General features: G+C 42.7%; 1 protein-coding gene across 2 annotated transcripts in view; it reads right to left on the bottom strand.

Moving 5' to 3' along the window:
• tbc1d8 (TBC1 domain family member 8) overlaps positions 1–10,119 on the bottom strand; it is a 111,522-nt gene extending 101,403 nt beyond the window's left edge. Inside the window, exon 1 of one of the 2 annotated variants that reach the window (XM_078545634.1) lies at positions 9,769–10,119. In XM_078545634.1, coding sequence (XP_078401760.1) covers positions 9,769–9,895 — 127 coding nt within the window. In that variant the 5' untranslated portion in view covers positions 9,896–10,119. The remainder of the gene's footprint in view (positions 1–9,768) is intronic. The other variant, XM_078545635.1, reaches the window with a different exon arrangement.
• Between the last annotated feature and the right edge of the window lie 3,874 nt (positions 10,120–13,993).

Below are 13,993 nucleotides of genomic sequence, written 5' to 3'. Positions count from 1 at the left end.
ATTGCTGCTTGTGGGAGCTTGCTATGCATTAAATGGCTGCCACAGACCTTGAATCCTTTACTTCAAAGTATTACAAATAAATCATAACACGGTTCAAGTGTTTACCATGGTCAGATAGAAAAGGTTCAACATAACCCTCCAAAGGCTAAATCCTTTCCATTTTCCACCTGTAGGGAAAATAGGGAAGATTGTGGGGTTTGGGGGAGGGTTGGGGGGGGTGCACGAAGAGAAATTATCCACGATTTCTGCTCCCAATTTCCATTAGTCCCCATGGGCAGTCGATATCTATGTTTTACCCAAAATCAATTTAGGTGGCACAGAAGGGGGAAATCAGTTTGCCTGACATTATCCCATCATAAATTTCTGCCAAAACTCTTACAGGGGAAGGATTGGAGGAGGAAACTGATAGGCACTATGTCACTGATTGAACTGGCCCTTAGTCACATAAATTGGAAGGTCAAAACTATATGAACATGCCTTGTTTTTGATTAGGAATAGAAAAGTAAAACTTCAGCCATGATTTTATACTCGTGATTTGTACCAGTGCCTGCGTGCCATGGGCTCAATTAATATAGATCTCTCTCTCAAGAGAGAATAAAAAACAGCAATTGAGGGAAAGGAGTGGACACAATTTTTAAAAAAAGGAATTTGGAATGGGGATGAAATCTTCAGGGGGCTTTTGCAGGCTGTGAAATAGGCAGCAGACAGCAGTCTTAGGAGAGAATGCCAGAGAGTAAAGCAGAACAGCTGAATGACCGATTGTCTCAATTCGAACTTTCAGTTCTTCCTGACAGTACAATGTACTAGAGAGATTTCCTAGAGACAGTACAATAGAGCACTGATGAGAATCTGATGAATTTTTGAACAGCAGATTATGTCCAACTAATCAAGTTGAATTTGTACAGTTGTCTCTTCAGACTGCCAGAAGGTGTTTGATAAAGTTCTGCACAGCGGATTATTGGCAAAAGGAAAGTGCACAGAATTTTAGGTAACCCTGTGACTGGAACAATAAATAATCAAAAAGACTAATGGAATATTGGCCTTTATCCCAAGAGGTTTGAAATACAAAAAGCGAAGAAGTGATGCTGTAGCTGCACAGAGTCTTGGTCGGAACCTATGCATCCATGGGGTCTGCATCCAGTTTTGGGCCCAAACCTCAGAAGAGGGATTGGCTTTGAAAAGGGGCACAGTGCAAATTCCAAGACTTAAAGGGTTAAAAATAGTGCTGGCAGATTGCACACACTTGGCTCAAATTCCTCAGATTTCAAGGTGATCACATTCAGTGTTTTGAAATGATAATGGGAATTAATAGTTTATCTATCCTGGATTGCCTCACTAGAGGAAAGAGAACAGTGGAGTATAATTACAGCTAGGCCATTGAGGATTGAAATCAGGGAGCACTTTGTCCATCCAAAAGATAGTGAAATTCTAGAACTCTCCTCCAGAAGGCTGTAGCACAGGGCCACTTGAAGTTCAAGACCAAGAAGATGGATAGAGTTTTTGTTATATAGGGTAAGGGTAACAAGGGACATGGAGCAAAGGCAGGAAAATGAAGTTGAGGTACAGATCAGCCATGACCTAATTGAATGGAGGAGCTGGCTCATGGGCCTCCAGTTCCTATGTTACCATGCTCCAACAAGATAGAATGATTCAAAGTGACTCAAAGTAGCACCTTACAGGCAAGTCCAGCCTGAACCTTTTACCATCAAGTATGAGAGCAACCATGTTACGAGAACACTATTACTTCCAAGTATTTGCATATTTAGCACAGCTGCTTCACTGTCACCATGTCAAAGGCCTGGAAATTTCCCTCTCTACCCTTGTGTGACCACCAGGGGTTGAAGGCAACAGGTCACCACCACTTTCTTGGTAGCTACAGGGAATAACTGCAGGTGTCAGTATCACTCATATTTAGAGAAACAATGTTTCCATTTTAAGTCAGTATTACATAGAAATTACAATTTAGTAACAGGCCATTTTGCTATGTAGTCCTCATGGAGGAAGATAGCCAACAACATGCCTTAATCCCACGTAACTGCCTGATTTCCACACACCTTTATCTGTTTTCCCTTCAACCACTTGCCTAATCCATTGTTAAATGTTACATCCCAGAATAGGTTCATTCCATGACTGAAGGAAAATGTGGTATTGATGGTATAAAAAGTGTGACCAAAAAGCTGAGTCACATAGGATAGGCATTTAAAGAGTTTTTAAAAACTGGTACATCTAGCTTTGAATCTGAACCAATGGGATAAAAGTCTATAGGCCTGCTATTAACAGTTTTTAGTTTTGGAAACTCATCCTGGTTTACAGAGGACTCAAGGTTGTCCATAATTGGTATTCTCAAATCAAGGAAATATGTGGGAAATATATAAATAAAAGGTTAACTTGTTTCCATCATTTTCTCTATTCTTTGATATCTGGTTAAAGTAACAAGTCACTTTTGAAGTTGGTTCTATAGGGTCTATGCCAAAACATTAATTTGTCTTTTCTCTGCATACATTGATGGGCTCATTGTGCAATTCCAGCAAATTTCACCTCTAAATCAGACCTGTTACCAGCAACAGAGCAAAATGCTATCTGCAGTTTAGATTCACCCAGGAGGACTGTAAATGGCAAAAAATAAAAGGCCATCATCAGTCTCTCTTGTGCAAAAGGAGGTTGTTTTGCAGCAGTTACTGACATTTATGGGGAGGCGGTGGGGCATAAGGTTATATACTGACCTTCCATCTCTTATGACCTGGCTCAAATGAACCAGGGGAATCTCAATCCAGTAGAGCAGAATTGATCCTGAAGGTCACTTAAACACACAGATATTAACACCTTTTTCAACTAAGCAAAATAGGCAACAGCCATTTCCTGGTTCATTCCCCAGGACAATGCCTTCGCCAAAGTCAACCTGCCTGGTTTGAATTTAAACAAAGCTTAGCAGTTAACTGTCAGTTATCAGCTAACTGGTGCATTCTCCATGGCAACACCTCTGCCAAACAAACAGAATCCACTTGCCAACCGATCAGCACTCTCTTCTCATGCAGTATAAATTGTTGTTCCCTTTATAATTTGGTATTCTGGCGAATTGTCCTGACAAGTGCAAGATGAAATACTTCGACAACATGTCTCTTTTTCCAGCAATACTAAAACTTGTTTGTTCAATTTTTAATAACTTGTAAATGACTATGACTTTATAGTATTTAGTAAGGAAGCTTCCATAGATGTACATTTAGATCTTCCAGCACCAAACTCTAGATTTATTCAAGTTACATAATGTACATGGTTAGAAAACTTCCCTTGGAATATAACAGTGGAGTATATGGTACTAGGCTAGAATTATAGAACAAAACAAGTCCCCAATCTCAGGGGGAGGCACCAGATATAAGCGAGAAAGTTTCCCCACAAGAATCTTTGAACCCTTGAAAAAAAATACAACTGTTTTAATAGGTTTAAGTTTTCAATTGGGTGAAGAATGCTTTACATGCTAAGCACCCTCCTTTCACTTCACATAACACCCAACAATGGTAACTTTCACCCACACAACCTCTACCTGCAAAACAAAGAGAGCAATTCACAATAATACATTTAATATACGATGATGGGAACAGGAATAGTGACAGATTTTTCTTTTGGGAAGTCCTCTCAGTGACTCAGTTTACCAGAACGATCACATTAACAGACTAACAGGGCAAGATTTGGACCAGGTACACACAGGGACATACCAGAGACACCAGCAGTTAAATGTATTCTGTTGCAAATCAACAGAAGTAGGATTTTTTCCTATTTTGGCCCTCATAAAAGTAAAGACAGCTCTCCTCCACTTAGTTACAAAACAGCAAATATATTGACCTGCCTGTGTAAATAGGTAGTTGGACAGACAGGGGTAATTGGGACACATTTCCTAGATAGATAGCTTTACATTTCATAACTACTGAGATGTTAAGAAACCTATCGTAAAATGTAACTTAGATAACTATGAGATGTTAAGAATCCTATTGTAAAATGTAACTTAGCTGCAGAGTCGTCTTCACAAGGCTGTTTTTTGAGCTAATTCAAAGATATGAAGCTCAATGCTTCAAGAAAAAGTATATTCTTACATATCAGATCTCTGGTCACCTTGTTAACAATACATGCAGGGAATAGTACCATGAGAAATCATAAGATTCTGTTTACAGTGGTTTGCTAAGAGATTAAGAAGTGCCTTCTTGAAAATGGAGATTGATCCCAGTTCTACTGTTTAAAAGTTAAGTCATTCGATAACTTCTGACTTTTTACTATTATGTTACTTTATTTATACAAGTAAGTTAGACTAAGCCTAGCCTGTAAGCAATGATATAAGTGAATAGTTACCACAAGTCATGGTTAACAGAGATAAAAGCAAAAAACTGCGGATGCTGGAAATCCAAAACAAAAACAGAAATACCTGGAAAAACTCAGTAGGTCTGGCAGCATCGGCGGAGAAGAGCACAGTTGACGTTTCGAGTCCTCATGACCCTTCAACAGAACTAAGTAAAAATAGGAAGGGGGGGGAAATATAAGCTGGTTTAAGTTTTGGGGGGGGGGGGGGGGGGGGGCTGCATTGTTGGGACAAGCAGCCAGTAATAGGTGGAGATAACCAAAAGATGTCACAGACAGAAGGTCAAAGAGCTGTTGAAGGTGGTGATATTATCTAAAGGAATGTGCTCACTAAGGGTAGACAGCAGGACGAGCAAGGTACACATAGCTCTACTGGGGGTGGGGTGAAGGAATACTAAAAGGGCTAAAAGGTAGACATAAACAATGGGTGGAAATACATTTAAAAACAATGGAAATAGGTGAGAAAAGAAAAATCTATATAAATTATTGGAAAAAACAAAAAGGAGGGGGAAGAAACGGAAAGGGGGTGGGGATGGAGGAGGGAGTTCAAGATCTAAAATTGTTGAACTCAATATTCAGTCTGGAATGCTGTAAAGTGCCTAGTTGGAAGATGAGGTGCTGTTCCTCCAGTTTGCGTTGAGCTTCACTGGAACAACGCAGCAAGCCAAGGACAGACATGTGGGCATGAGAGCAGGGTGGAGTGTTGAAATGGCAAGCGACAGGGAGGTCTGGGTAATGCTTGCGGACAGACCGAAGGTGTTCTGCAAAGCGGTCACCCAGTCTGCCAGAAGATTGCATCTTCTGTGGTTGTATGGGAAGGTGCCATGGGAGGGGGTTGAGGAGTAGGGGGTGATGGAGGAGTGGACCAGGGTGTCCTGGAGGGAACGATCCCTATAGAATGCTGCCGGGGGGGGGGGGGTGAAGGGAAGATGTGTTTGGTGGTGGCATCATGCTGGAGTTGGCGGAAATGGCGGAGGATGATCCTTTGAATGCGGAGGCTGGTGGGGTGATAAGTGAGAACAAGGGGGACCCTATCATGTTTCTGGGAGGGAGGAGAAGGCGTGAGGCAGGAGATGGGCCAGACACGGTTGAGGACCCTGTCAGCCACCGTGGGTGAAAATCTCAGTTAAGGAAGGAGGAGGACATGTCAGAGGAACTGTTTTTGAAAGTGGCATCATCAGAACAGTTGCGACGGAGGCGAAGGAACTGAGAGGATGGGATGGAGTCCTTACAGGAAGCGGGGTGTGAGGAGCTGTAGTCAAGGTAGCTGTGGGAGTCGGTAGGCTTGTAATGGATATTGGTGGCAACACCTGCCCCTTCACTTCCTCTCACCTTACCGTCCAAGGGCCCAAACACTCCTTTCAAGTGAAGCAGCATTTCATTTACACTTCCCTCAACTTAGTCTACTGCATTTGTTGCTCCCAGTGTGGTTTTCTCTACATTGGAGAGACCAAACGCAGACTGGGTGACCGCTTTGCAGAACACCTTCGGTCTGTCCGCAAGCATTACCCAGACCTCCCTGTCGCTTGCCATTTCAACACTCCACCCTGCTCTCATGCCCGCATGTCTGTCCTTGGCTTGCTGCATTGTTCCAGAGAAGCTCAACGCAAACTGGAGGAACAGCACCTCATCTTCCAACTAGGCACTTTACAGCATTCCGGACTGAATTTTGAGTTCAACAATTTTAGATCTTGAACTCCCTCCTCCATCCCCACCCCCTTTCCGTTTCTTCTCCCTCCTTTTTGTTTTTTCCAATAATTTATATAGATTTTTCTTTTCCCACCTATTTCCATTATTTTTAAATGTATTTCCACCCATTGTTTATGTCTACCTTTTAGCCCTTTTAGTATTCCTTCACCCCACCCCCACTAGAGCTATGTGTACCTTGCTCGTCCTGCTGTCTACCCTTAATGAGCACATTCCTTTAGCCAATATCACCACCTTCAACACCTCTTTGTCCTTTTGTCTGTGACAGCTTTTGGTTATCTCCACCTATTACTGGCTGCTTGTCCCAACACCACCCCCACCCCCTGCTTAAACAGCTTATATTTCACCCCTTTCCTATTTTTACTTAGTTCTGTTGAAGGGTCATGAGGACTCGAAATGTCAACTGTGCTCTTCTCCGCCGATGCTGCCAGACCTGCTGAGTTTTTCCAGGTATTTCTGTTTCTGTTTTTGTTACGGTTAACAGTCAACCTTGAGAAATGGCAACTCCTTCATGACAGAAGGGCTCACAAGTGCACAAGAAACATGTGCTTATAAAGAAAACTAGTCCGGATATGAACACGAGAAGGGCATTAATAATCTCCAACTCCAAAATATTTTTTCCCACCCTATTACAGTTTGGGGGTTAGATGGGGATTGTAGCTAATGGCACAAACTGCATATATTCTGTTCCTTTTCTGGATACAGACCCTTCACAATGCCAGAAGCCTGGCTAGCACTGCCAAACCTCCTTTCTTTCTTTCTCTCTCTCTCTCTCTCCCCCGCCCCCCACCCCCTCGAGATCCAGCCACAAACTTGCTGCTAAAAGACAAGGAATGCCCATTGCTCATTGGCCAATTTCTATCCAGTGATAGAAAAAGGATGGCAACATTCACTTATATAGCACCTTTAACATTGCAAAATGTTCTGTGGTGCAACATAGAAGCATAATCAGGCAAAATTGGACATCGAGTCAAGGACGAGACTTTAAGATAGATTATCAAAAGCTTTGTCATAGAGGTAGATTTCAGTGAGAGAGGGGAGAGGGGAGAGAGGGACACACAAGGTTTAGGGAGGGAGTTCTAGAGCTTAGGGCGCTAGGCAACTGAAGTCACGGCAACCAATAGTGGAGTGAAAGAAGTGAGGGATGTACAGGAAGCAAGAGTTGCAGGAACACAGAGTCCAGAGTTGTATCGCTGGAGGAGATCAGAGCTTTAAACACAAGAATGAAATGTTTAAAATTGAGGCATTGCTGGACCAGAAATCAATATAGGTCAGCAAGCACAGGGGCGATGAATAAACAGGACATGTCGCAAGTTAGCATAAGGACAGCAAAGTTTTAGATGAGCTCAATGTTATGGAGGGTGGAATTTGGGACGCTGGCAGGGAGAGCACTCAAACAGTCAAGTCTGGAGGGAACAAAAGCCTCAATTAAGTTTTCAACAGCAGATGGGCTAAAGCAAGAGCTGAACAAAGCAATAATATGGAGATGGTAGTTGGTCTTTGCGGCGCAGAGGATATTGATTAGGCACCTCAGCTTAGGGGCAAATAAGATGCCGAGTTTGCAAACAGTCTGGTTCAGCCGGAGACATTGGCCAGGGTGGTGGGATGGAACCTGTGGATAGGAAATGAAGTTTGTGGTGAGGACAAAAGACAATGGCTTTAGTCTTCCTGATATTTAATCTTCCTGATATTTAATTGGAGGAAATTTCAGCTGATCCAGAACTCAATGCCAGCAGTTTGACAACACACAGGCAATGCAGCAGTTAAGAAAGGAGGTGGTGTGGTAAGGGCCATCAGCGTACCCTGTTGAATCTGATGTTGGATTTTCAGATCATGTCTCCAAACTGCAGCAGAGTCAAGAAATAAGGATAAATCCTTGTTGGACCCAAGACCCAGTAGTACAGGGTGGGAACAGAAGTTAATGCAGGATATTCTATGAAGTAGTTAAGAGTGACTTTAGATAAAGGCAGTCATGCAGCTGGATGACAAGAGGAGAAGCATTAGAGCAGGACAGTATGTCATATCAAGGACTGCAGACAAGCGGAGAAGGATGAGGGGGGATGGTATTAACAGTCACAGGCACAGGGCAATTTCAGTGCTATGGTGGGGTAGATATCCAATCAGTTGTAGAGTTACAAGAAAGGTGGACAGAGGTTTGGCAAGTGACACCACATTTAAAGAACATTGTTAAAAAAAAATGAAGGACAGGGTCAATGATTCCCATCCCTAATGTAGACAAGCCATTATGCGATTTATGCCAATCTCAGCATGCAAGCATTTTGGCTTCACCTGGAGATAGGAAGTTACTAAAAGTTTCAGGAATCCTCCCTATAGGCATACTCCACTCAACCCCTTCAATTCACAACTAAACCAGACATGCAATCAATTAAACCTCAAATGACACCTAAATATCACCCAGAAAGCCAACTCCGTCAATGCATCCCTGTCCACTCAGCCGTCCTGCCAAGAGCATCGTTAAACCATCATTACGTAGCCATACCGAACCGACACTTTAAGAACGGTAATGCATTTATCTCCCAAGATAAGGAAACTTTATACAATTTAATAGAAGTATCTCTAAATCCATTACACTTCCTCATCATGTAGTGCACGTGTTGTCACTGCAGCATGAATTTCACAGTAACCCAACAATGGAACATGAAACAAAATAAAACCAATCATTGTTTTTGGCTCACATCACAACAGCATTCTTAAAAATCATGATTCAATTTCAGCAGCCCTCCCCGATTGGACACACTCTGGGAACCCACGCCAGGCACTATATATATATATATATGTATATATATATATATATAAAAAACACAAAAACAGAATTACCTGGAAAAACTCAGCAGGTCTGGCAGCATCGGTGGAGAAGAAATCAGTTAACGTTTCGAGCCTTCACGGCCCTTCGGCAGAACTGAAGGTTCTGTTCAGTTCTGCCGAAGGGCCGTGAAGACTCGAAACGTTAACTGATTTCTTCTCCACCGATGCTGCCAGACCTGCTGAGTTTTTCCAGGTAATTCTATTTTTGTTTTGGATTTCCAGCATCCGCAGTAGCTTTTAGCTTTTTGTTTTTATAACTATATATATATATATATATATGGCAACAGTGCGGCGGTTGTCCACAGTGATACGCTAATAATGCACGTTTGCATAAAATCACCAGCCACTAACGCAGGTTATCCTAGATGTTTGTGGAAGGGTGGGTAATCACTTTCTTGTTTCACAGATTAAATTTAAACCCCTGACTGTTCTTCGCCGTGTATAATGTAAAATGGCATCAGACGGGACAAAAAGCTGGAGCTGTGGCCAGCCAGGTGAGGTGCGGACAGGGGTTAGGCTCAGCACTATTCCGGTAGCAGGCGGTTCTCTCCACACACCAGCCCGAACAGCAAATACAGCTCAGCACACAAGGACAACATGGTTTAAAAAAAAACACGATTATTTGGTTCAATTAATGAAAGGGCAAACAAATGAACTCAGAAGCTACATGTGCTTTCAAAAAAAAACAAAAGTAACAATTAGCTCAGATAAGTCACCGGTAAAGTTCAACAAGCGCGTAATGGTAACCAAACAAAGCACAACAGGGCTCAGTGCCAACCGAGTCAGTTACCATTTACCTCAGACTCCTAATCCAGATATAAACATCTCAGCAGAGATACCGGAATCAGCCCGAGCAAAAGATGACCCTACCCTTCCCCAGTCTCTCACCGGATAGTTTCCCACCGCTGTCTCCTTGTCTCCTTCTGCGCTGTAAAATGAAGTAAGAATTGGATTGCTCCGCCACCCAGAGCTTGAGAGCGTTTTTCAGCAGCACTTCTTCAGGCTTTAGCCACATAGTGAAAACCTCACGCGAACATTAGAAATTGATATAAAGGTTTTCACCCTTTCCTTGGTCAAATGCTAACCACTACAATGGAGTTTTCTGTCCCGCTGTTGCTTATATCGAGCAAACGCTCTTTCTTTCCACCTGTATCGAGCCTTACAGTGCACCTTCCTGGAACTCACACTCTACGCTAATATTTCACCTCCAATTTCCGGATTTCACTCGGTTTTGAGTCTTCCGGTTCTAACTGAGGAAGTCCCACCCCAAATTTGCAACCATTCAGAACTCCTGAGTACTTATTTTCTGTGTTCACTGAACCGGTAATTTATGCCAATGAAAAAAATGAAATTTAAGTAATGTATACTTGTGAATAAATCCACAGGGTGAGTTGTAAAATGGTTGTGCCTGATGCTACTATTGCAGCAGTTCTTGCCTATAAAAGGAAACAATATAAAATATAATGAATTTTGTTTTCTGGTTAAATCAGAGAAACATTCTTGTGACCTTTGTCATGTGATGAGATATGCTTGCGGTCTTATGTTTATATCTGAAACTGGTTTGTTGCTTCGTCGTGTTGTCATTAGAAACTGTAGTAATGAAGTTTGATCCTTGAAACCAAGCCCAGAATGTACAAAATGTTTTCTGAACTGCTGAATTATGTACCAGCCTTGAAGCATAACTACATTCAAACTAATTGCTATTCTATAATACTGATGACACTGAGTTCAAAGAATCATTTCAGAATGCCATCATAATTTAAACATTACCAACGAGATCCCCTCTATGTAATTTCTGTATAGTGTTTATGGTGCTTTTCACCAGTCCTTTGGTTGTCAGTTTGACTCAGTTGGTAGCACTCTGGGCTCTGCGTCAGAGGTTGTGAATTCAAACCCCACTACATAATCCAGAAGAAGGTCTTGTGGCACAGTGGTAGCCTCCCCTGCCTCTGAGCCAGAAGCTCCAGGTTTGAGTTCCACCCCAGGACTTGTTGACCAAGGAAGGTGCGTTCATAAGATGACCTAGCAGGTTGAGTATCAACCTGCAAATCCTTCCAACACACAACAATGGCAGGCAGTAAGAGCAGGAGAGATTCCTGGTCAACTATGTGTTTGGAAATAAGGTTGGGACCTCTATTGTCACTATCCATAGATCTGGACCACAACATGCATGTAAAACTGCATGTTGTCACAGCACCTCAGACTCCCTGAGTGAATTATAACCCACTAGTGCATAGTCCAGGCTGCCATTCATAAGGCAGTACAAAGACATGGTTGCATTTGCATTGCATCCTCCAGGTGCAATGTAAAATCAAACTCCACCTGCTGGTTCAGAGGGATATTGAAGTTTCTACAAAGGAAACAAAATCTCTACAAAAGAGATTGCTAGCTAAAATTGGGGTACATCAAATTGAAATAGTGATATAACATAAATAAGAAACTGCTTGGGAAGCAGGGAGCAGGAGAGTGGTGATAAAAGGGACATTATCTGAATGGCTGTCTGTGACAGGTGATGCTCCCTAGAGAATAGCTTTGTTTCCCTAAGCAAGCCATTTGGTGTGCATCAGACATAAACAATGTTTAAAGTTGCCAGGCAGTGAAAAACAAACATAAAATGTGCACAGTAATGTTAAGGTTATTTCAGCCATCTTTTAATCATTATTATTTTTATTCTGATTATTATTCCTGCTGGCTTTTGTGGTAATCATGGGATTTTCTCTATTGACATGTTTGGAAGAAGAGGACAAGTAACAAAGGGATACCAGGCAGTTTAAGCTGTAGAAGAGGTGCTCACCCACACTACCTGCTCTGCCATAAATGCAGGCAGAGCTGAAGGTGCCTCAAGTTGGCATACAACTAGTGCATGCAGAGGCTCCTATTCCCAAAGGGCAACAGGCACAAAGGCACCAATGATATATGTAAATGCCTGACTAACCATAATGTTGGATCTTTCCTCAGGAGCACCTAACTCAATATATAAAAGTAAAATTAGTGAGCATTTAACAATGCATGAGTCAATCAAGGAGAGACAACATAGATTTATTAAAGGGAAGTCACATTTGATGAACTTAATATAAATTTTTGAAGAAGTAGCCAACTGGATGGATAAAGAGAATGCAGTAAAAGATGTGCATGTGGATTTCTAGAAAGCATTCAACAAAGTTTAAGGGGTTATGTAGCAAAATGGATATGCGATTGAGTGCATGTGTGGTCAGCAGCTCATCTCAGGCTCATGGAGGATGCCACAAATGCAAATGGTCTGGTTAATCCTGAGACAGCCACTAGGAAGAGGGATGGAATCAGGAATCAGGACCGAAGACAATGGCTTTGGTCTTCCCAATTTTTAGTTGAAGAAAATTTCTGCTCACTGAGAACTAGATGTTGAATAAGCAGCATGAGAAAATCAGGTACAGTGGTGAGGTTGAGAGAACTGGTGGTGAGATACAGCTGGGTGCTGTCAGTGCACATGTGGAACCTGACATTGGGCAGCATGTAGGTGAAAAATAGGAAAGAGCCAAAGATAGGTCCTTAGGGGACTCCAGAACTAATGGTGGGGAAGCAGGAAGAGAAGTCATTACAGGTGATTCTCTGGCTACATTACAATAAGATAGGAATAGAATCAGATGAGGGCAGCTTCAGTCAGCTGGATGTTAGAGGAGAGGCATCGGAGGAAGATTATGTAGCCAACCATGTCAAATGCTGCAGACAAGTCAAGAAGGATGAGAAGGGATAGTTTACCATGGTCACTAACACATAGGATATCATTTGTGTCTTAAAAAGGGCCATTTAAATGCTGTGGCAGGAGCAGAAACCTGATTGAAGAGGTTCAAACATGCAGTTGTTAGAAAGATAGGCATGGATTTGGGAGGCAACAACACACTCAAGAGGGAAAAAGGAGATTGGAGATGGGGCAGTGGTTTGTAAGGATAGAGAGGTCATGTGTCTTTTTTTTTGAGGCAGGTGATAATGGCAATTTTGAAGGAAGAGACAGTACATGAGGAGAGAGAACCATTAGCAATATCAAGCGACAGTGTGGCAAAGAAGGAAAATTGACTGGTCAGCAGTTGGATGGGAATTGTTCCAAGTAGTGGATGAAATAGCTTCTGCTGTCAAGCCTTTATGCATGAAGGATGACATCAGAGGTCACATGACAATGGCAAGCCTATGGCAAGTCACATTGCAAAAAGGTACTTCTCCAAACATCCCCCTTTTCATAAAAAGAAAACAAACAACCTGCATACACTATCATGTGCAGTTGCAAGTCAGGCAGGATCTACAATGAAAATCTTTATGATGTACAGAAAACTGTTTATTCTAGTCTGACTCACTTTCATCCGCTCCTACACACACATCGCACACGTAGGGCTGAATTTTCCCCCCGTCAGGAGGGAAGTTGATGGGCAGGCACGTGCGGGCGCGCTTCCGCGGCGCCCGATTGGAGGCGCGGCGCCATTTTACATGGGCGGGCCAATTAAGGCCCGCCCAGCGTGACGTCCACAGGGAAGCACTATACGCTCCCTGTGCGGGGCGGGGTGGGGGGGGCGATTCCTAAAATCAAGAGTGCGCTCTTTCGCGCATGCACATGAAAGAGCGTACTCATCTCCCTGAGGCTAAGTGCAGCCTCAGGGAGACCGGCTCTATGTGCAAAAATATTAAAAATAGAAAAAAAAAATTCCCTTACATGTCCCCTCGTGACAATGTCACATGAGTTGGGACATGTTCATAATTTCCAACAAAACTTTATTAAAATTTTTAAAACCCTACATGAAACTTCATCCTGCCTGTGGATGAGGTTTCATGTTTTTTCTACTTCGCGCCAGGGCTCCTGGCCTGCCCACCAACCTCAAGGTTGGACGGGCAGGTCCACTAATTACTTTAATTGATCTGTCAATGGCCTCAATTGGCTGATTTTGCTGCGCCCCCACCTTCCTGAAAATTTAAATGGGGTGGGGTGACGTTGTGAGTTCCGCCCGCCATCATCCCGTGTCATTTTACACATCAGCGAGCGGGCCCCCCCATCTCACTCGCCGACAGTAAAATCCTGCCCATAATGTTTAAGGTGTTCACGTTTTCTAATGGTATGCATACGGTTTGTTATTAGCTGTTTGACTGG

The sequence above is a fragment of the Cetorhinus maximus genome, chromosome 7, assembly GCF_964194155.1.
Source record: "Cetorhinus maximus chromosome 7, sCetMax3.hap1.1, whole genome shotgun sequence".
NCBI classification, from domain to species: Eukaryota; Metazoa; Chordata; class Chondrichthyes; order Lamniformes; family Cetorhinidae; genus Cetorhinus; species Cetorhinus maximus.
The sequence above is the reverse complement of the archived record's forward strand: the minus strand, read 5'-3'. Positions and strand labels throughout refer to the sequence as shown.